General features: G+C 34.9%; 1 protein-coding gene across 2 annotated transcripts; it reads right to left on the reverse strand.

The window, feature by feature from the left end:
- Positions 1–1,202: 1,202 nt before the first annotated feature.
- CHODL (chondrolectin) lies at positions 1,203–22,428 on the reverse strand. Of its 2 annotated transcripts, XM_079101233.1 has the most exons (7): positions 21,894–22,428; positions 11,865–12,174; positions 11,583–11,740; positions 7,883–7,969; positions 5,977–6,079; positions 3,926–4,004; positions 1,203–2,602 (listed from the first exon to the last, which is right to left on the reverse strand). In XM_079101233.1, exons 1-7 carry the CDS (start codon positions 21,970–21,972, stop codon positions 2,600–2,602), a joined length of 819 nt encoding a protein of 272 aa, XP_078957359.1. In that variant the 5' UTR covers positions 21,973–22,428; the 3' UTR covers positions 1,203–2,599. The 2 variants fall into 2 exon arrangements, with proteins under 2 accessions (XP_078957359.1, XP_078957358.1); XM_079101232.1 differs by lacking the exon at positions 3,926–4,004.
- Between the last annotated feature and the right edge of the window lie 1,026 nt (positions 22,429–23,454).

Below are 23,454 nucleotides of genomic sequence, written 5' to 3' on the forward strand. Positions count from 1 at the left end.
GTATATGATAGAAAAGAGAATGATATTTAGAGAAGTTTAAAGAAGGGACCAATCAGTATGGATAATGAAAGAGAGGAAGATTGAGTTACACCCAGAAGGAATGAATATTACTGATGCATTTAATAGAGTATCAGGACCTTCTGCACTGGTGGTCCCTGAAATCCTGAAAGTTTGGGGAGAGTGAGCAGTAGCATGTGTTCTGGTACCAAAATAATCACATTGAAAACAGTCATACAAAGTGTAAAATGTCACATAAAGAAGGTGTAGCATGATGGAGGATTACAAATGCCCACAAAGAACTCTGTAATTTACTCTTAGGACAAAATTCAGGAGCCCCTGAACACACTCTTCAGGAACTTTTTAATTATTTGATCAACAACAATGATGAAGCATCAGGGGTAGGTAGTATTGTTTGTGTTTAATACTTGAACATTGTTCCAGATTTCTTCTGTATTTCCCAACAGGTGTTAAAGCTATGTTCTGAAAACACAAACACAACAGATAGACCATCTAATCCTTTTCAGTTTTTGAGAGTCAGCTAAAATTTTAGGAAACTCTTAGGACAACATCACTATCATCTTCTAATAAGAGAGAAGTTTGTTCATTCCACCCACAGTCATTTATGGATTTAGTCATTAATACCAGAAGTTATCCAGACCTGGATAAAGATAAAAGGCAAAAGCAAAGCCCCTCTCCATCATTTGCTTGCTTCTGCCATGCAGCTGTTACAGTCCTGGGTGGCACAACACAGGAGAAACCTAGCTTCCCTTTCATCAGGTCCTGACTAAGGGAAGAAGTGCATGGTGAGGTGAAAACGTGGATGGAACAGGGAGATGTCAGCAGCTGGTCTCCTGTGAGGATGGGTAACCATGGAAAGAAGAAATGCAAAATGAGGCCAGATCTCAGCTTAGAATGCAGATGACCATTCTCTCAGTCTTGAAGCACCTGAAAAAGGGTCAGTAACTATTATTTTCTATTCTGCACCTCAATTTTGCCAACAAATTCTAGGAAAATGCCTTAATTACAGCAATCTAGTATCCAACTGAAAAGAATTGACAAGGAAAATATGTTTTTTTAGCTCTATGCCCACGACTTCCATTCTCACCACACTTGAACAGTTTTATCTTCATGTAGTGATGTGACATATCTGCATTGTGTTCACATAAGAAATTTAGACAACACCAATGATCATTCTTCAGAAACAAGAACTCTTTATTTGGTTAAAGGGAGCACAGGGACATTTGAAGACCAAATAGTTACAACTCTATCTTGAGAAGAACAAGTCATAAGCATCGAAGAAATGAGAAGACAGAAAGGAGCCACTGTTTACTAGCGCAAACAAACCCTCATCAATGAATATTCAATCATTGATGACTTCCTATCCATGTGACACAAGTTCACCTAATTTGTAGTACTTTTCCCATCCTGAAATCTTGATGTGCTGTGCTTAGCTCCATATTGATGGTGACCATTCACCTGGTCCCAACTGTAAGACCTCTTCATATACTTACAGAGGCTAAATTCAGCCAGGGCAAATGCTGCAACTCTCTGCCTCCAGCATCAAACACAAACCCCAAAGCACCACCTTTGTTTGGTGGGAAAGGGAGGGACCACATTGATCCAGAACCCTCAGAGAGCTACTTGCAATTACATAGGCAACATGTGAAGACATATGATTTATACCGTGTATGTCACTTCTTTTGTTCACGATTGACTGTGTTACCGTTTATATAGCTATTAGTAAAGTTATTACATTACAAAATCTGTTGAATTTTAAACTAAAAATATTGTAAGGCACATGTCTTACACAATTGAAATAGACAATTCTTGCCTCTAAGTAAAGTGTTTCAGGAGATTTATACCACAGTTAATGAAACAGCTTCTTTCTGAAGAGATTTCCTAAACATTGTCCAACCAAAAGCAGAAAAACCAAATGAAGATGATTCATTTTTAGAAAAGAATTTTTTCTATGGTAATATATGTGTTTGTGTGTGAATTCAGTTGACAACAGAGATAAATTTCTTTAATCAAAACAGCATGTATTGAAAAATGAAATGTCATAAAAATAAATATTAAAACAGTTTGTTTTTATCAAACACTTAGGCAAAGGTAAAATATTTTTGCACACTGTAAATTTCAATACAATTTACTTACTTTAACTAGATTACAACCTATGAAAGGTGAAAGAAATAAAAATAACTGCTTCCAACACACATACTCTTGATGTGTTGACAGCAATTTTATCTGCATGGTCCATTCCATTTACTTGAAGTTTTGGTGCATCCTTTAGCAAAATAAGCATGTCTCACTCCATTATTAGCACAGCGTATTATTTTGTAAATGAAATAATAAACATATAAAAGTTGTTTGAATATCTGCCTCAAGGGGGAGCTTACAGTTCATCTTGCAGATCCTTTGAGATTTCAAGCCATTCCAAGCTAATGTTCTGATGCCATTCCTTATACTGATCCAGAATTATAAAATTATTTTCTTTTCTGGAGGCAAGTCAACGTATTATTATACTTCCATGCCACTTTCCTTTCTGGTACTCTTTGAAATCCACAGTGTGGACTGGTTTGGGCTAGTTTTTGTTCTTCCTTTACTGAAAAATATAAAAAGAAATAAGTTCAGTGCCTGAAACTTCTTATCGAACTAGTCATGTCTTGGTCCAGATGGAGATCTCGCAGACACTTATGTATAAATGAGTCTTCTCTCTCCAGCATATTTTTCCATTCCTACAAAAAATACTGAATTATTCCAGCGTGTGAAGATGGCAAACAGTTTTTACGAATAACCAAAATGAAAAATGTCTCTCTCTGCATCTTCATAATTTAGTGTCATACAAAAATGTGTCTGACACAATACTAAAATTTTCCGTTTTTCCCTAGTAAACATGTTTGTTCTTAATCATTGATTTTTTTTTTTTTAATCTCACATTTTGAGCACACTGCCATGAATATATGCCATATTTAATACCAAATCATCAGAAACCATGCTCTGGTACTAAGTGTAAGGGCCACCTAGCCCCTTCCTTCCATCACTTTCCTGGTTCTATACTTATGTCACTTGGTCCTGAAACACTTAAGTGTGCCTCAGAGGCCTCAAACCAATGAAGTTCATAGCACAGCCAAACTTTTGTAATTTGGGAAGATCCAAGTTCCTTCTCCAGATCTGAGATAGAATTTACTCTTGTCAGACCTAGCATTCTAACCCACATTTCAAGCCTGTGCTTGGGATTCTGCTTCTTTCCATAATATGGTCACTTTCTGGGAACCTGCAGAGTGTCTACTCATGTTTTCTCAAGTCATCTTCTACCAAATTACTTGTCAAGATCTGGACTTCTTTGGTCCAGTTTCCAGAGGTTAATCTCGCACCTGGATCACTGTTCTTTACCTGTCCTTGTTCACTATGTTCTGCACTAATTTCTTCCCATGAGCATACCCCCTCAAACCTGCAATATCTGCCCCAGTCCCCACAGGTATACCTCCCCCATCTTATCCTCATTATCCAAAGACATTGCAGAACTCTATCAGAGACATAAAAAAAAAAAAAAAAAAAAACTATTTCTAACCACATTATGTGATTCATTTCAATTTTAAGTATTATTTAATTCAATTCAATTTAACTGTTTCATGACCAAAACAAAATTTATCCAAATTCTATATTTTATAGATTTTCCTCCAAATAAATAAGAATATAACTTTATTCTACAAAATTATCTAATATGAATAGAAAATGTCAGGCAAAGTTTATTAGAACCACAGTTTTAAATGGTTAAAAAAACTGGTTAAGTTTTAAAAAAACTGGTTAAGTTATTAATGTTACTTTTGTGTAAAATTAGTATTTCACTTAAGAATCACTACTGGTTAAGGGAACGAGTGTTATTTTGAACATGACATGGAATGATAGAAACCATCATGTGTACCAGATTGGAATTTAAACTTTCTGCAAGGCATTCAGATGATAATGGAGTTGAGTCTTTGATGAAGTTTCTCCTTGCTTTCCTGGAAGAAAGGAAAAGGGGAGGATCTAAGAACGAATGAATGAAGTACTGTAGCTAATTCCGGCATCTGGAAGTGCTCAATTTTCACTTATTCTCTCATTCTGAGAATTTCAAACAAGTTAAAGTCCACAGATCTTCATGCTTTAAAAACCTACAAGATTTTGAATGAAAAAAATTGCCATAACAATGCACTATTTGAGAAAAACAAAACACGTTTTTGAGAAAATGCAGTTACTTGACACTTTCAGCACTTTTCACAAGTGAGAACCTCTAATTCATATTTTCAAATCATTTTCTCAAGCTGATTTGCCACTCACAGGTCTTCCTTAACAGTTTGCTGGGTTAAGAGGGGATTGGTGTCCACCCTTTCTGCTTCACAGTTTTTCACAATAAAAACTCATCTTTTTATCTATTGTCTTAGGAATTAGGGCAAGAAACTACATATTTACTATTGTTCTTATTCTGTAAATAATTTTGAAAAACAAACTTCAATTGTGTTCCACATATATATAGAAAGTCAGGAAGACACAAAGTGTGATGTTGATTTGCCAGGTTCTATTTGTCATTATTAGAATGATTTTACATCTAGTGAATTACAGATTACATCCTTTTAAAAATTTATGTGAATCACGTGTGCCTACCCTATTTTTCACCTGGGTGTTTGATTACTTAGGGGATTCTTTGGGATTTATTTCAGGAATCACTTCACTGGTTGATTCTTCTCTGTTTGAGGCATTCTTCAGGTCAGTATCATCTAAAATCTCCAAGATGTTTAGGTCATTCTAATAAAAATGCTCTTATTAAAATCCAACATCTTTTACTTATTTATTTTACATATTTATATTTCATTTTTCATATTTGCTTGACAAACTGATACATGGATAAACTTCTCTACCTGAAGAGTATAGATAAGTAGATATAAAAGGTGGAATATTCTCCAGAAATTTGTTATTCAGGCATATCATTTTGTTTCAAAGGTCTGCCAAAGAATGACATTTTTTTGCCATGTATTTTATTTCCTATTCTTAAAATACTTTGAAAAATCAGAATCCTATGACTTGAATTTGGAAAAGGTACTATGAAATACATCTGCAAAAATCAAGTCTTGCATACAAATGGATGTCCATATTGAAAGGCTTTGCATTAATTCTTATATTTAAAATCAATGGAGAATATAGCATAGTGCATGAATTGTTAAGTTTTTAAGAATTCCAATTTTAGATCCCTTCTATATGCTACTTGTGGGACCCAAGGTTGATTAAGTTACCCATCTAAGGTACCATCTTTCCAATTGAAAACTAAAAACAGAAAAACACCTACTTCATAAGGGATGTGAGGATTAAATGGGCCTCTGTGTTACTTCTGTAGTCAAGGCATATCTTGTAAGATTGAATGTACTGGATTTGTACTGGAAGATACAAACATCAGAACTTCTCGAAGGCAAATTTAAAACATAATTAGTTTTACAGTAATATTTTTTAAAGATTTCCAAAAACCCATATTATGGCTTTTATATGAGGTATCTCCCAAAAGCTCACGTGTGAGACAATGCAAGAAAGTATAGAGGTGAAATGATTGGATTATGAGTGTCTCAACCTAACCAGTTTAGTAATCAACTGATAAATTAACTGGGTGGTGGACTGTAGGCAGGTAGGCGTGTGACTAAAAGAGGTAGGTTATGAGGCACTTGCTTTCGGGGTATAAATTTTGTCCCGGGTGAGCAGAGCTCTCTCTGCTTTCTGATTGCCATGCTTTGAGCCGCTTTCCTCTGCCATAACTTTCTGCCTCATCTTGGGCCCAGAACTGTAGAGTGGGCCATTTGTGCACAGAGACCTCTGAAACACGAGCCCCAAGTAAACTCTTCTTCCTCTACAGTGTTTTTATCGGGACTTTTGATCACAGCAATGAGGAAGCCAACTAAAACAACCCATTTAAAGTTTTTCAAGTTGTCTCTATGTAAATTAATTATTTACCTTTTATGCAGCATCTGGAAACAGCAGGTTCCAAAAGCAACCAATATCAGTAAAAGCAGTGGTATCGTTGGTATGATAACATAAATTAGATTAGGAATTATGCCTACAAAAATAAAACAGACTTAGTGTGCAAAAAAAGTGAGGAAGGATTCCAGTACCAGTCACATAAGAATTTCCCAAAAAGAAAAAAAAAGGTCAAATAGAACTATTACCAATAAATAGAGCCCAGGCAAGTTTCATCCCAAACTATTAAAAATCTAATGAAATAAAATATTCATATTTTGGTAAATATTAAAAAGAAAAATTTTACTCCACCAATTGTCATAGTCCAATTCAATATCTGTACTTTTAAAACCATTATTAAATCTATAATTCAAACACGGACTAATTTTCATAATCTCTTAATAATCTTAGTTTCTTCACTTCATGAATTGTTCTCAGTCATTACTTAGAGAAACAAGCACTGATTATTAAGGAATAATTATTAAGATCATTGTTGACTCATTGGATAATTATCCTAGCCAATAAACTCAGTACCATGATATTATGCAAGTCTCTGGGATTAAGTCAAAATCGGTAAATATTAACTAATGATACGATCATAACCCAGAGACATAAGATTCCAGAGGCACAAAGACATGATCTTGATTAAATTCTAAAATGAATCATTTTTTAATCCTTTCCCATCACCCTTGATAATGTTAGGTATTCTAAGTAAAATTAAAAAAATAATCTGCAACACTCAAGTCCCACACAGCACAAAATGACTTTATTAAACACCTTTTTTTCAATGTTGTACAAGGTAAAATATTCCTAACATAATTATTCACTGATATCTATAATTACGTTTAAATATTCTGAGCAGTTTTTAAGTCATGCACCTGGAAAATGAAACGTACTGTCTTAATATCATGTCTGTACAAGGAAAGGAAACTGAACAACCCATGAATTTAGCTTGCTAGCTCTAAGTTGTCATTATGATTCCACTAAATAGCTGCTCAAAGTGGACAAGATGCAGATGAAGCTAGTCATTTAACTGCATCTCCCCTCCTTTGTTAACAGAAGAAATATTAGTGAGATTTAGTGATGGGGTACTTTGGGGATATTTCACCTCCTGCTTTGAGCCTCCGATAGTGACATTTTAAGAATTAATGAAATTCTTTTAAAATTACCATTATCAATATATATATTACTAATATATAATGATAAAGGTAAAGGGTAAGTACTTCCTACTATTTGGCAAAAAGATTTTGAGACTTTGGGTCTTAGGCTCAATCTTTACAAAACAAATTGTCATAGGGCTATGCTAAAAAGAGCCCCTAACTGATATTGACAGCAATGTCTGATTAACATGCAGTTTGCATTTCATTTCCTTAGTAAGGAAGTGGTGTGCAGGAGGCAGCAGAGGAGAGTTTGTTGTACTTATCTCTTCCCAAAGTGTGGTGTGGTGATGTCACTTTGGTAGCCCGAAACTGACCAGGTAGCAATATTTACACTACAGAAATTGGAAAAGTCTTCAAATCAGGCTTTTCATTTTATACCTCACTTCATCCACTCAGACAATTTCCACTTACCAGCACATCACTGTTTGCAGGCATTGCATGTGCCAATTTTCCCCTATTTTAGGGAAATTCTTTGTAAATCCAGTTTTTCATATGATCACTTAGTTTAGTACTGGATACATTCACTAGAAGTGAAAATCTTTAGAAACAAAAGCAGGTTCTTCTACTAAAAGAGTCGCTTAGTATAATTTGTTCTAAACTCGTTCAAAAATTAACTTCCATAGGCCCATATTTAGAACACAACTTCCCCAAGCAACAAGAACTATTTCACTGAGGTCAACGTAAAGAGATATTTGAAAATACGGTTCTATACTCAAAAGAATCAAGACATCTGAACTAATTACCTGCTTCAGTAACAACCACATTTTGTTGGGTGTCTCCTGGTTGGTTTGTAAGATAAGGCTTTTCTACAGGTTCGGTTGGACTAATCTCTGTAAATAATTAGTGCAGAAATCATAAGTAATAATTAAATGAGAAATGCAAACACATAAAAATAAAAGTTTTTTTATAAAACAGTGAAAACATACTGATTTTGATTTCTGAACAGTTTACAAATAAAATGTATTCTGAATTTAAACTTAACATAAAATGTTCTCACTATACCATCAACATTTAATTATGTTTGAATTGAAAGATGCACTTGAATTCTCTCTGCAACTGCACTTAGCAATTGACAGAAGGTTCATGTTAATGACAGCCTGCTACAGGCAATAATGATAAAGCAGACACAAAGTTAGGCAAATAGAAACAAGAACGTGCGGATATAAGAAGGAGACATTAGATGCAATTCAAAGACAGAAAAAGATGGCCTCTTTACTAATATCAATTTAACATTTAGGTTTCTTCTTGTATAATAATCTGCACATGACCATTTATGGATTGCATTTTAAATCAGTGATTCAAGACTCAACACTGTTCTGAAGCACATTTCTGTCCTACACAAACAATGCCATTCTTAGATTTACTTTCCAATAGTGTCTACTTCTTTACATAACAACAATAAATTCAAGTTTGCAAGTTGTTTCTTTTGACTTTTATGATATGAGAGCTCTTCAATAACCAAAAATTTTTAAATGTTGAAATTTCTTACCATGATCTGCTACATGTAGAGTACAACTTCCCTAATCAATAACAATTTTTTCATTGGGGTCAATATGAAGAGGTGCTTGAAAATGTAGTTCTTTGTCCTTGATACAGTCAAGACACATGAACCAATTACCTACTCTGTAACAACTGCATAATGTATTTTTATCCTAAAGAACTATTTTATATATCGATTTAGTGAAAGTAAATTTTATTAATAAAAACTATAACTTTGCTTTCATTTGTTCCAAAAATGTAATTCTGTTTAATTTTGCCAGTTGATGTGAAAAAAATCACATGCAGCATCTTATATCATCTTTAGAATATAGATATTTATAAAGTGATGTTTACTACTCTTATATTGTCATAGAGTCTCTAGTCACTGAACACTTTAATAGCCTCCTTTAGGTTTCTAAGTCAGTCCTATCCTATATTCTACAGAACTTAATCATTCTATGACTTCAGGTAGTCAACTAGTGTTTACTAAGCAAATTATATAGATAATATGCAATAAATCACCATAGAACTGGTTAATTTAAAATAATTTTAACAAGTTTTTATTAAATTGCTGTTTGCTAATTAAATATAATTTTTGAAACATAATTGCATACATGCTTTTTTCGTATCTAAAAACAACAGTGCATAAGGCAATTTTAATACATTATTATTTAATCTGAATAATAGATTCAGATCTACCCTAATGAAAATATCTTCAGAAATTATTGGTAGTGCCAAAGAATAGATATGTAACTCACAGGCAACTAACAAATAAAGGAGGAGAGGTAAGAAAGAAGCTTCAAAGTCAATTACTCTGTTTCTTCATAGACAGGTTAATATTCGATGTCACTGGTAATATTATTAGATGGTATGTAGGAGCAGAGACAAGAGTTTACATCTAGCAAAGTTGGAAAATAAAGTTCAAAATAATCAGTGCTATAATTTTTATTTTTTAGTTAACTACACTCCTTAGTCCTTTCATTCCTCACCAATGAAAGTCAAGCACTGACTGCACACTTGGGGAAATTAATCAAATCAAATCCCTACAAAGTAGGAACTAAGCTTGAGGAAGGTTGACTAAATAGAAAACAAAGATTAAAATGTTAAAAGTAAAATAAAGAATAAAAATTCTAAGCATATTAAAAGAGCAACTATATCCTTGTGCATGTGATAAGAAACAGTAAATATATAAAAGATGTCTTAATAAATATAGATTATTTGAAGATTAGGCAGAATCTAGAATGTCTTAAGTGCTCTTACATGAATAATATAAACTTAGATTACTGGCTTAAGGTGGTGGCGCATGCTCAGAAGGCTGAGGCAGGAGGATCCCATGTTCAAAGCCAGTCTCAACAAAATTGGGGTACTAAGCAACTCAGTGAGATCCTGTGTCTAAATAAAATACAAAATAGGGCTGGGGATGTGGTTCAGTGACTGAGTGCTCCTGAGTTCAATCCCTGATACCCCCCAAAATAAATAAATGAATGAATAAATAAATAAATAAATAAACCTAGATTACTAACACAAAAAAAAGATTATAATTTCACTTGTGTCTTAAATAACAAGAAAAAGTTTGAATACAAATATAATAATAAAAAAATAAAATGATCAGACAGCTCACCTAATAACTCAAAAGAAAAGAAAGGGAGATATTTTACTAAGAATGTTCCATAATATATTCTTTGTTTCATTCAATATTTTTAAGTACATAGACTGGTAAAAATTTTACATATTAGAAAATCTCAACTTTATATTTTTTCATGAGAAATATAGAAAGTGGAAGAGCAAAAGTACATAACAGTCTTAGCTTTGGAAAGGCTTCCAGGAGGGTAATGATGGATTTAACCACCAAAGGGGTAAAAGAATAAACTCACCAGGGATATACAAAGTTGGCTAATATTCTCAAGAGCAGAGTAAACAGAAAAGAAGGGTAAATCTAATCCAAATAATCCCTTGTGCTTTACGGTCTTATGAGAAAAGGAATCATGTAATTTCAACAGAATAATGGAAGCAGCAGTACTTGGTTATAATTGCCTTCTGTGAAAACATATTATAAGGTCAAGCAGACAGTCCTTAGAGGCGTTAAAATGACACTTTCAAACATCAAGCAGAAAAACCGTTCAAAAAAAAAAAAAAAAGCCTAAGTGTCTAACCTGACTTTCTCAGATGATTAAAAAAATATGAGTTTACTTAGTTTGATTAGTTCTTCTTTTACTCAAATATCAATTTAGTTGAGGTGTCCTATTCAAAGTCATTCAAAATCACAATTTTAAGCTGGAAACCACAGTATTTAGCTTAGGTCAATGCGATCTTCCTACTTGCTGCATATGCTAAGTGATTAGAGATTTCAAAAGAAAGTTAATTAAGAAGGTATAATTCAGAGAATGGGAATCAGAGGGAGAACATGTTAAATGTCTCTACTGTTTTTCACTATGGTGAAAGGAGCTATGATCAGACGGATTTTTACTGAGGACCATATGACAAGTATTATGCTATGGCATGTTAGTTTAATAGGAGGAAGTTGCTTTGTTCCCTTGGGTTCAAAGGAAATCATCTGAAGGATTATCGCTTCATGTGTAAGTCTACAGGTAGTCTGCTGGCTTATAGCTTCTTTCCTTCCGCACACTAGAGTAAACGTTAAACTATTTTAACATATATATTCATTGTTGATAAAATAAAATTCAAACCCAATAACACAATTTGGTTTTATTTTTTAATGACTATTTTCTCTTAATGACACCTCTCCAACTTGTTTCTCTAACTCCCTTCTATTTAGCTCACTGGACAGTTTGCTACTTAGAAACAAATATGCTTCAGTACACTGAACCACAGGAAAAGCTGCAAGGTGATTCACATTTCATAGTGGAAAAACAGAAGAGCCCAAGGTAGAAAAGCTTAAAGACAAAACCTAATATGAGCAGATTATGCACAAAATCTGCTACACTTACTGATGCTATTTCTTACCTGGTTCATACTTGCAGATGTAATTGTGCTTCATGTTGCACCTGTCATCATTCCATTGGTAAAGGTAGGGACCCCCAAGGCCAGGATTGGCAGTTGGTTGATGATACATCACAACACACTTTTCACTTCCACAGGAAGGTTCATCGGTGTACCAGTTTCTACAGGAAGACAGGGACAGAAAACACTTCTAAGTAGTTCTCTCTGTTGGTTTCTGACATCTCTACAGGAAAGAGAATTTTCATATCCCAGAGCACCACAGGACTCCTCAGGATCCATACTAACCGGTACTGGGAACTGCTTCCATCAGACCACTGGTAGAGATCTGGGCAGGCTCCAGATGTTTGGCCATCTCCATTTCTCCAAAGCCCTATCCAGAAGTCACCATCAGAAATGCCTGTCCCAGGTTTTGTCAGATTTTGCAGCATGCTCTCTATTAACTTCTGTTCTGCTTCATTCTCAAGACTGAGGAGCATGCCTCCCTCACTCTCACAAGCCAGGCGTGCCTCCTGGAAGCTCACTCGGCTGGACAGTTCATGGAAGTAGGCCATTTTGTAGCAGGGATGCTTGGAGTCGGCAAAGCATACCTTTTGGCCTAAAACAAAAGGGGGAGAAAAAAATATGCCCATATACTTATTATCTGGACTACATTCATTAGGCCACTAATCATCAAAATTAAAGAACCAGTCAAGAGAGGAAACACACCATCAAGAATGTTTTTCTTATGAACTGTTTTGTAAAATTTCTTTTCTAGCTTATTACTTTCAACTTGTAAAAGCAAGCTGATTCTTTTGTTAATTTGGAAGATAACTCATAAAGGAATTAATTTATTAAAAATGAAGTAAAACAAAACAATTTCGCCTATGATGTTCTGAAGACACTACAAAGAGGCATATTTACAGTGAAAACTTTTTGTGTCTCACAAAAAATCCATTAAAATTGAAAATTAATAGAGGCCAGAAAGAAGATAAATATAGTAATAAATGATTACTTAATATAAAACTATATCATAAGTAACAGCATAGACTTCCAGAATGCTATCTTTGGGGAAAAAAAAAAAAAAAAAAGAACTCTCCTTGACAATTCTCTGAGTGTTTTCTGGTTTTATTTGACAAGTTGTGTATGAACTCAATCCCTAGGCCAACATCTTCTCTCACTTTGCAGAAACATCTAAGGTAAATTAAAAATTTTGAGTGAAAACTCCCAAATTTGAACTTAGAGAATTGAGTACTTAAAAAGAAAAAAAAAAAAAATTTTACAAAAAATATTGATGGCTTAAAAAGCAGATGGAATGAAGATATCATGAAATAAAGGCTAGTAATATATGAAATATATTGAAATATGAAATATAGGCTAGTAATATATCTCAAATGACTAATTATTGCCTTCCTGTTCATTTGAATGGAGTTAAGGACAGGCTGAAATTTGATCAAACATGTCATTCAAAGACAGTTAAAAATGATTAGCCCAAAAGTGATAAGGTGATAAATATTTAGCAGACTTGAGAACAAATTATCACTCTACGGGATCTATTTGTACATGAAACATATAGTAAATAACAATGATTTCTTCAAATTTAACCTAAAGAGTACTCCATTAAACCAAAGTTAATTCCTTTTTAGTTTGAATATAGTAGCATTGTATTTTTAAAATATTCCCTAATTCAAAATTACATTTAATTTATTTCCAAATTAATTGTATTAATCTTAATGATTGGAGATTTTACTATACATTTCTTTAGGAGTAAAGGTTGGGGTCAGGCAAATGTCCAAAATCTATTAATAACAAAAGGATATTCAAAATTTGAAAGGAAGTTTAAAAGTAATCTTTATTTTACTTGTATATTAAAGCCATTTATAAGCTATAGCATTGTGTTTAATCACCTATATCTATTGACTCTAAAAGGCATTATATGTTTTTGGATAAATTTGTTTCATTAGCCAGCACTACACAGAAGTTTAAGATAATTCTTGAAACTTCCCAATGAAATATCACCTTTTTCTCAAACTTCATATTGTGACATCACAAATCTACTTCTGGTAACGACATCTGCAAAGTTATAAATACATAGTCAACAAGAGGTTGCTTAAAATAAACATTTTCAAAATAGAATTTCACATACATATTAAGCAGAATGAGTTTTCCTAATTAGTGACGTAACTGCAATTATGAATGATCCTATTGGATCACACTCAAGCCATATGTATAAGAACATAAAAGTGGATAAAATTAATATAACTTTATCCACAACAGGATTCCAATTATTCCATTGTTCATATTTCCTCTATCTTTGACCACCAAGCATATAATCTAAGATTACAGAGACAATCTCCAGAAAGATCATGCTCTCTTTTTTTTTGGTTTTCCTTATTTATTGTTCATCTTTGACCTCCATTACAAACTCTACAAAATCTTAGTCTTGTTCTGATGTATAGGTTTAGGTTTTTGGTCCTGGAAAATAGACTTTCAAGTATTTTATGTAAAACTAAGTAAATTACTTCTCTAAGAAATTAGAAAAGTTTATTTTTACTACTATTATTAGATTATTTTTACTACTTTCTTACAGTTCATCTGCATAAACATTAATCTTGTTGGGTTTGAAGAACTTTTTCTACTATTTATTTAAACTATCAGTAGTTTGGGTTTGGAGGGTGTTATATACTTAAATTGCAAAAGTAATACAGGTTTCAAAGTTTATACTCTTAATTACAGTACAGGACACTGAGCAAGTATATCACATCCACCCAGCTCCCCAGAATCAGCAATTAATGACCTATGATGACACTCAGATAGGAGGGAGTAGAAATCAACAGAAGGCCATTAACCTCACAACAGTGTCTGAGAGACAGGCATTGGGATCTTGACACAAGCTGAGAAAATAAAATAATGATTCCAACAAGGCCAGCAAGCCAGCCGGTTTTCCCCTTTGTCTTATTAACTGTGATCTGGAATTAGCAACAGCACACTGAAAAATGTGAACAAATTAACAGACTGGCTAAACTCATGGTTAACAAAAAATAACGTGCTAATATGAAGGACGATGGGAAATACGTTAGAGACTTCAGGGGAAGCTGCAGGCTTTGGTCTGAAAATAAATAATCTTTGAGATGAGATGATGGAAGTCCCAATGGTCAACTGTACTATAAATGTCATTTTTAAATTTCTCCTTAAACATTGCCAGTTTTGTGATGATTTCATTGTTTAAAATGGTGTTTCTATTATATTCTAACGGTGCCACTGAGTCTATATTTTTATGTCTGTATTTTAAGAGCAAACTCTGTATTTATTTCCATCTACTACATCCTTTACATATTTCCAAGTCTCCAAATATGTCTTAACTACATTCCCTCGAGTTTCCAACTCGTCAAGAACTTTCAACCTTAGGTTTGATTCCAAACTTTTGAAATGTTAAATTTTTCCAACAAGATTGTTTTATGGTAGGTCAAAATGATTTCAAATTAAAAAGAAAATCAGAAAAGCCAGATATTTTAATGACCAAATTGTATTTATTTGTAACAATACCAGCACATATTCAGAAGATGCCTGGCTATGATTTATATGCTCAAAATCACAACTCATTTCCTTTGATATAGTAAAAAACAAGTGCAATTACAATTGACCAGTGAAGAAGTTACAAAAATAGTGATGAGAATCAATTCATTTGTAAAATTAAGACAGCAGTTCTAATAAAATGCACAAGATTGCTTTAAGTATCATGTGGAAATTACTAACACCGCTGTTGATTTATAGAAAAATAAGAATAAAAAACCAAAATCGTATAGACAAAGAATATTTTTAAAATAATGGACAACTAATAACGCATGGACCCTGAGCAATAGCCAGCCTTGGCACTCTTTGCAGCAGGCAATCTTTGGTTGTGGATAATGAAGTGGTACCTGAGTACTGGATGAAGGTGTAGAGATTATGATGGCTGACAGAAAAGGGACCTACAGGGGAGCAGGACAGTAGCCAATTATAAATGGGAACAGACACATTAACTCCAAATAGTATTGACTAAATATCAATTGTACCTTCAGATTTCAAACTAAAAAATCACTAGCAATTCAGATCTAGCAAGGCAATTTCCAGGAAATTATGGATACATTACACAATTTTTTATGGTTTACATATCATCAGTTAAAGCTGACACTGTGAATTTCTTTATATCCGATTCTATTTTACTACTGATTTCTACCTTATTGTGCAATTTTTGTCCAAGCTGCAGCAAAATCAGCAGAAGCAGAAGCTTCTAAACCTCTTGGAGCATTTCAACTGATCCCATTTGGCTGCTATCTCAGTGGAACTCCAACAGCTGGGAAACAAATGTTGTCCTAATTCCCAGAAACCTTCTGCTAATGCAGATATTCTGGAAGCAACTTTCCCACTTCTGTAAATGCTAATCTTCTTAGAGAACAATTATAATTGCCTTTCTCTTTCTGTGAGATCACATGGAGAATTCCCCTGTCTATTACTTTCAAATTTTATATTCAACTAAAACTTTCCATTGATATTTTATGGAATAGGGAGGTATTCCGAGGATAATATAGCATTTTTTATTATATTAAGGTTACATTTTTTCTAACTATAAATAACTGTAACCCAGTATTTGTAGTTCAAAACATCCTTTGATTGTGGGATTATGCATGAGAGAGAAAGTAGAGTTTCCACCCAAGTTTCTACAAATACATGGAGAAAAATAAAACCCAAGACAGTATCTTTGCACTCATTTTCATTAATTCAGTTTAAATCTAAGAAGTATTTAATCATATAAGTTTGTGTTTTTTGTTTGTTTGTTTTGTTTTGTTTTGTTTTTGCAGTGCTGGGGATCGAACCCAGGGCCTTGTGCTTGGGAGGCAAGCACTCTACCAACTGAGCTATCTCCCCACCCTCACTTAAGTTTTTCTGTACTGAAATATTCACCCTCTTATTTCATGTGCACATGTATGCACAAACACACCCAGTTACATACACACATACTTTTATTTGGAGATAATTCTTAGTCATGGCTACTAAAATAAACATTCCTATCACTCACAAATAAAATTCTGCTACAATTCCCATTAATAGATGATCTCGTGTTTTCCCTTAGTTAAAAATTCCTGTAGAGCTAAATATTGGCAGAGCCTTGAAGCACTTCAGGCAATGATGTAAAAAGGAAGGCCAAAGTCATGAAGTCATGGCATTTGCTTCTCTTTCAGAATAGAAAATAATCAATTAGTTAATTTTATTTTGTTTTTATTATTTATTTTCTTGTAGTTGGATACACAGTAATTATTAAGTTGGCAAAACTTTTCTTATGCCCTACCCTATAATCAAATACTATCAATGTTAGGTAAGTAATGAATTTAGATCATATTTTTTCAATCAAAACAGAGGAGACATATTACAAATCCCTACTTTAATTATCTATGATCTCTACTTACAAAAAGTTATATAAAGTAGCATGGTAAATTAAACATGACTGAACTTTGGACATTTTAATAGAAGTCCATAAAATAATTTTTCATAATTACTTCCTACCCTCCTCAAAATCACACTGAAATATATGTTGATTTTACAATGTACTGGGTGGCATGACCTCTGAGAAAAATGCCCATAATTTTGAACTAAAAAAGAAAGGGAATGCTATTAAGCTTAAGTGTTCTGCTTTTAGGGCTCAATAGTACACCAACCTCTTAAGAATTTTTCTTTTAAGTAAAAAAAAAAAATTATTATACAAACTTTTATTTTTGCATCAGATATTTTATAATGTACTTAGTTACAGAGTGCGCTACAGATGGAGTCCGTGCTCATATAAAATCAAAACTGTAGTCATGGGTCATCTTATGGATGTTTGTGGCAGAAGCAAGTCCTACTTCTACAGCTTGGAAATACTACAGGTTTTCTGAGAAGGGGATAAGACTTACTATTTTTTGTGTTTTTAATCCTGTTATTTGAAATAGAGATTATAATGATAAACAAATTAAGTAACAGTGTGACTGAAGAGTTCACTCATCCAATCAAAAAGAATTAGTTTCAAACCCTCGGTCAACACTTGAACTATGGGTATATGGAATTACTTAAATTTTCCTGGTCTGAGTTTTCTTACCTAAAAAATCAGAGTGTTTATGAGTTTTGTATAAATAATATAATAATCATAGCCTGACATTTATCAATAATTTTGAGTGCAGTACCTCACTTCCATTACAATTCCTGTAATTGGATAAGTTAGGAAAAATATGATCTCTCCTGATGGTGCATGGCTAAGAAGTACCCCTTACAGTCTGTTCAACCAGGAAGTGTTTCCTTTGCTTCTAGGAAGCCTCTTCTTGAGGCACAGCACTTACCAAGTTTTGCTCTTCCTATCTTCTTGGCATGCATTTCTGTATAGGGCACAATTTGCACAACTGTGTTTGAAATCATTTAATTCTCCCAGCACACCTATGGTGTCAGTGCTTTAGTCATTGTTAAAATGAGACAAAAGAGGCAGAGAAGTGTAACGATTTCCCCAAGTTCCCACACATCACAAGTGTCAAAGTCAGGGTTTAAATCACCCTTTGGGCTCTGCAATTCACTTAACTTGATTTTGATATTGTCCCCATATATGTCTCAAACTTAATATATTAATGAAATATTTCATGAAAAAAGATACTGAAAAATATATACACTGCATGTTATCTGTTATAATCACTAGCATTGACCAATTGTGCAAGTATTGATTATTGGATGTTAATATTACTGGATGGAAGAGTTTGTGCATTAAGAACTTGTTTCTAGGGCCTTTGAATTTGCTCTTAGTGAACATTTAGACCAGAGTTAACAATGGAATACCTGCTATCTCAGACTTTTCAAACCATATATGTACTTGATGTAGTTTAATCTAGCCTTCTTATATTCCAAATAAAACAAAGAAGACCCAAACTGTTTTCCCAAAATACAGAGTATGCCTAGTCAAGTTATCAGATTGTGTTATATTTTCAGTAATAAGCTAACACAGAGAGAGAAGCAATCTCTCCTCACAGTTGTGTACCCCATCCACTGTGTGCAATTGCGTAGTGCAAAAGTTGTAAAGAATACAAAATTTTAGTAAAGCATCAGCTGGATTACCTCTCTGGACCTCCTTATCTATAACTGCCTCTTTTCTAACATTAAAGTATAGAAATTTCCATCTTTAGGAAAAAGTTGCAAAAACAAAACCATAAAATGATGGCCAACAGCAGTTAAGGAATAATGGCTATGATAAATGGGTAGTTTATTAAATGACTAGTAATAAAATTAATTTGTTCCCTCCCTGTCCAAGAGATACTTATAGTAATTACATATTTGAAAACTGCACTGTCATCATTTTTTGCTTTTGATGATGTCATGAAATTGATGTACAGGCTGAGCACTCAGCAGTTCTCTTCTATCTCTTTTACTATTATACCAACTTATAGGATACTGGTCACCACCCATGAATTTGCAATATTGTATGTTATCTGTATGATAAAAATAGAGGCCTCTAAATCATCCAGTCTCTGAAATAAATTATATGCTAGTTGTAATAAGGTTGAATTAATAAATCTTGAAGTGTTCTGGAGACATTTGGAGATGCCATGAAATACACTCAATGCCATTTTGCAGCATAAGCAGGCTAGGGACCAATGCTGTGCACACAGAAAAGAGAAAGTATAAGTTAAATAAATAAATAAACATATTACTTCAAACTACTTCAAATATTTAAAAATGTTACTTGTTCTTCAAACATATTCTGCCAACTTAGAGACCTGGATTTTCAACCTCTTTTCTCACACATATTCACACAGCACAGGTAAAATTCTCTTACCTTTGCTTACCAGAAACTTCACAAAATTAAATGATCAGCACCCACAAGTATTCTCTACACATTTGTTTGCAGTAAGAAATCAGTACATGTCTAAGCTCCTCAAAATAGTTCCTCACTTAGAACATAAATTCCACAAATACTCTTTAATTATTACCACCACAGTTATATATATTTTGCTTATTCGTGCATTAAAATAGTTCCTTATTATTCTTCAATGTTGTTAAATCTTATGGGTCAGAAGATAATGATAAAGTTGTTTGAAATGGTATTTTTTTACTAAGATAATTTCATCTTATTTTTAAATAATGTTCTGAACTTTTAAAATGATGTATATGAGACCATTAGAAAGTATATTATTCAATATCTTTAAATATTAAACTAAAGAATTTCTATGGAGAATTATTTTGTAAGAGTCTGTCTTGGGGTGATGATTATTTGAGTATACTACCTAGAAATTATGTATTGAAATTTAATAAATAGAAACTTTATTTCATATGTCATGTGGTCCAAATAATGGCCTCAAAGAGGCTTCTTCATTTCAACTCAGACACTAGAGAAGAGATTTGGTAAATGGTCCCCAGTGGCATGAGAATGTGAAGACATACAGCAGATCTGTTAAGAACCCCTGATTCAAAGATGATAGGCATTTGGCTGCTCTTTACTCAGCCCATCATGGCTGAAGTTTATCTTTTTGAAACCAAATCATCAAAGCATAAAAGTCACAAATCAATTTACAGATGGTTCAATTTCAATGTGATTTTATGACTAAAGACAATCTAATTACACATAAGAAAAATGTAACCAAGTAATTGTGTTAATATCAAGTAAACATCATCATTTATATTAAATCAAATAGGCCATGTTCAGTTAATTAGAAATTTTCCAGATGTCACCTTCAAGATGCCTATAAATTCTTAATAGGAAAATAAAGCAAAAGGTTTGGAATGATTTATGTATTAACAGAACACAATATAAACTTTTCGTCAACAATTTCCTTAAGTTCTGTTTTTACTTTAGGAATCTATCTTTCCCTGAAATGTTAAGGCATGTAAACAAGAATATATCAAAAGAATATTTTTAAGTCAATAAAGTGTTTCTATTTTTTTCAAACGACACCTTATGCTGAAAGCATGGTCTCCGATACTCAATCATTTGCATGAAAAATTTTGTTGAGGCAGGCAAATATGTACTAACACCATCAGATAGTTCCTTGCAGTGAACTTGTTATTCTCAGCTAAGTTGGGGGAGGGATCTAATATCACAGCTTCCGCACTTCCTGAAAAAGTGTTAGTGGAGAGTGATTGATAAGCACACATTCCAGAATTATATTCTGTCCATGTGGAACAGCACAGATTGCTGAGGGGAAAGATCAGTAACAATTAAATTTAATGTTCCAGTTTCAACAGGTCTGGCTTCACAACTGATTAAGTTGCTGTCATCTATCTCTACATCTAGTGACACCCGTTGTACAGATGCACAAGATGTGAAAAGGGAGGCATGTGCTTTTTGTGGTAAAAAAAAAAAAAAAAAAAAAAAAAAAAAAAAAAAAAAAAACTTTAAATTAAAAAAAATATCCATATAGCTCCAACAAATCCCAACAAATGTTTATTGTCACAGCAAGGTATTTCACTAAGGGTAGTAATGTTAGACCTTCAAGTAGGGCCCTATTTCCATTCATCCTAGCCACTGAGAATCTATATCTTTTTGGAGTCTTTTTAAAAAAATAAGGATACCATATAAATTGCTCAACAAGACAGTAAACATCGAAAAAGAAAAATCAGAGATAACGCATGCCAATTTTTATCTATTTCCCTTGCACTGATTCAACGAACTTAATTTTGTACCCTCTGCATGCCCGAACCTACAGTAGTTACCAAATACCCCTCAATCCAACTCCAACTGACTTTATTTTCTGAGTCTTCTGACTTGGAATGAGGTGCGCAAAGAAAAGGCGTCTGTGCAGAAAGACTGTCCCCCATTCCTTGCCTGGCCTGCTGAGAACAAAGGCTGCTTTGCACAGGCATCCGTGAGCGACCCACAGAGAACTGGTCTGGTCTCGACTTCACCCATGTGACTATGGTCAAGGAACTGAAGTCCAGTCAGGCCAAGAGGGCTTGGCATTTCTGTGGCGGCTCCTCTGTCTCAGATATCCACTGGCTTCCGCCCTACCCCGCCCCTTTTGCAGGTGCCCAGCCCTGCCTTGTTAGTCAAACTGTCTTAAAAAGAAAGTGGAAAATCAGTCCTGGAAAAGATTCTACCGCTCATTATTCAGCAAGAGCTTGCTCCGCAGCTACTGGACTCGACACTTGGAAAAAATTTAAACTTTCTATGTGTTTGGAAAAAGAGGAGTGAGAATAAAACCATCCATTTTTACCCACCTCTTCCCGACCCCCCTACCCCGCACAGGTGTCCAATCTTTGAGACCGGCTCCACCCTGGGACAGGCTGCCCATGGTGCGTTAGGGTCCCTTGTCCCGTGCAGTCCGCTGGGTCGGCGGTCCCCTGACTCACCGCTGACCACCCGGCGGCAGAAGGCTCCGTGGCTGCAGAGCAGCGCGGCTCCCAGCAGCAGTGAGACCACACGGATCATCGCGGCAAAGCGGCAGCAGCAGGTGTGCGTGGAGCCAAGGCAGCCTCCGCCCCTGGCGCGACCGGCGGCTCTAACTCCGCAGCGTTCCTGCCTCCCCGCTGGGTCCTACTCCCTCCGCCCGAAGCCAGTCGCCCGGGCTCCTGCAGGCATCGCCCTGGACCCGGACCTGCTGCCAGGCGTTCCTGTGCCACGCGCGGGTGTGCTGAACTAGACCGCACAACCTCGGGGGTGCGTGTTTTGGGGCAGGGAACAGAAGTTAGGAAGTCCTTTGTCGGTTCCAGAGGTGAAGCAGGAACCCCAGTTTGGACCCTACAGCCCCTGCTTCTCTCCTTTGGCCCCTGAGCACCGAGGGACTGAGCCCGGGCGCTCCCTTAGCCGCTCTCGCGGCGGCAGCTGCAGCAGCGGCTCTGCGCTGGAAGCGCGATCTTATATACCCACATCCCGACGTTCCGGCCCCTAGCTAGTAATAATGTTTAACTACTTCGTCTCTCCTGCCAGCGGAGCATCCCGGCCCCTCCCCTGAAAACCCGAGCCACTTTGAAAACAGTCCAGTCAGCAGTCCCACCTCCTTCTCTCCCCTCCTCCCCATTCCCTCTTGCCATTCGCTAACGGACTGGATACTCATTTGTGTAAAATGTGACAGCTTTGCTATTAAACTCTGGCAAAAGTTGGAACCATTTGGTTTTCTCAAAGATAAATGTCCACGGCGATGCCAAGTCGCGGGGCCTTTCTCTTTTTGTGCTAAATTGCTTGATCATATGTATTGCTAGATGCAGGGCAGTAGCCACTATTTAAGATGGATTGGCAGAGTGAGAGCCAAAACCTACTCAGTGAATTATATACTGTGGCAGGTTTTTCCCCACCTAGGTTCTGCAAATAGATTATTTCCAAGCAGGTTGTTTGACCAAATTGCCCCAGAAACAAATTGAAGAGAATATTGGAAGCATAGTTTTCCCAACTGATTTGGTCTCAGTTTTTGCAACTGCAGAAGACAAAATAAATATTCTCACTTTTTTTGGAAATTCCTGGATTTCTTTGCAATAATCTATCTGTGCCCTAGAGTTTACATTACAAGTAAAGCTCATTTTAGAGACTACGAAGGGCATTTTTTTTTTTACCTGACCAGCATATACCATATCAGTCCACCCAAGGACTGTCCTAACAGCTTCCTGATGTATTTTTAAAGAAATTCATGAGAATTTTATCTATACCTAGTTGATGATATGAAACCTGAAAACGCTCTCAAAATGATCTTTGTTAGAATTGGTATTTTCGCGTTATGCCAGTTAAATGCGCTGGGATTTGTTAAATAAAATTCTTTCAACTTATAGGTAGTACACCTCCCCTAACGTCTCACCTTCATGGTTTTCATCATCCATTAGAGTAGTCTAAATATTGGTAGCATTGTTTTCTTGGAAAAAGGGAACTGACACTGCCACAGTAAGCACAAATCTTCCAGAATCCAAAAATTTAACACTTGGA

Source organism: Sciurus vulgaris (assembly GCF_902686455.1).
Source record: "Sciurus vulgaris genome assembly, chromosome: 10".
Taxonomy (NCBI): domain Eukaryota; kingdom Metazoa; phylum Chordata; class Mammalia; order Rodentia; family Sciuridae; genus Sciurus; species Sciurus vulgaris.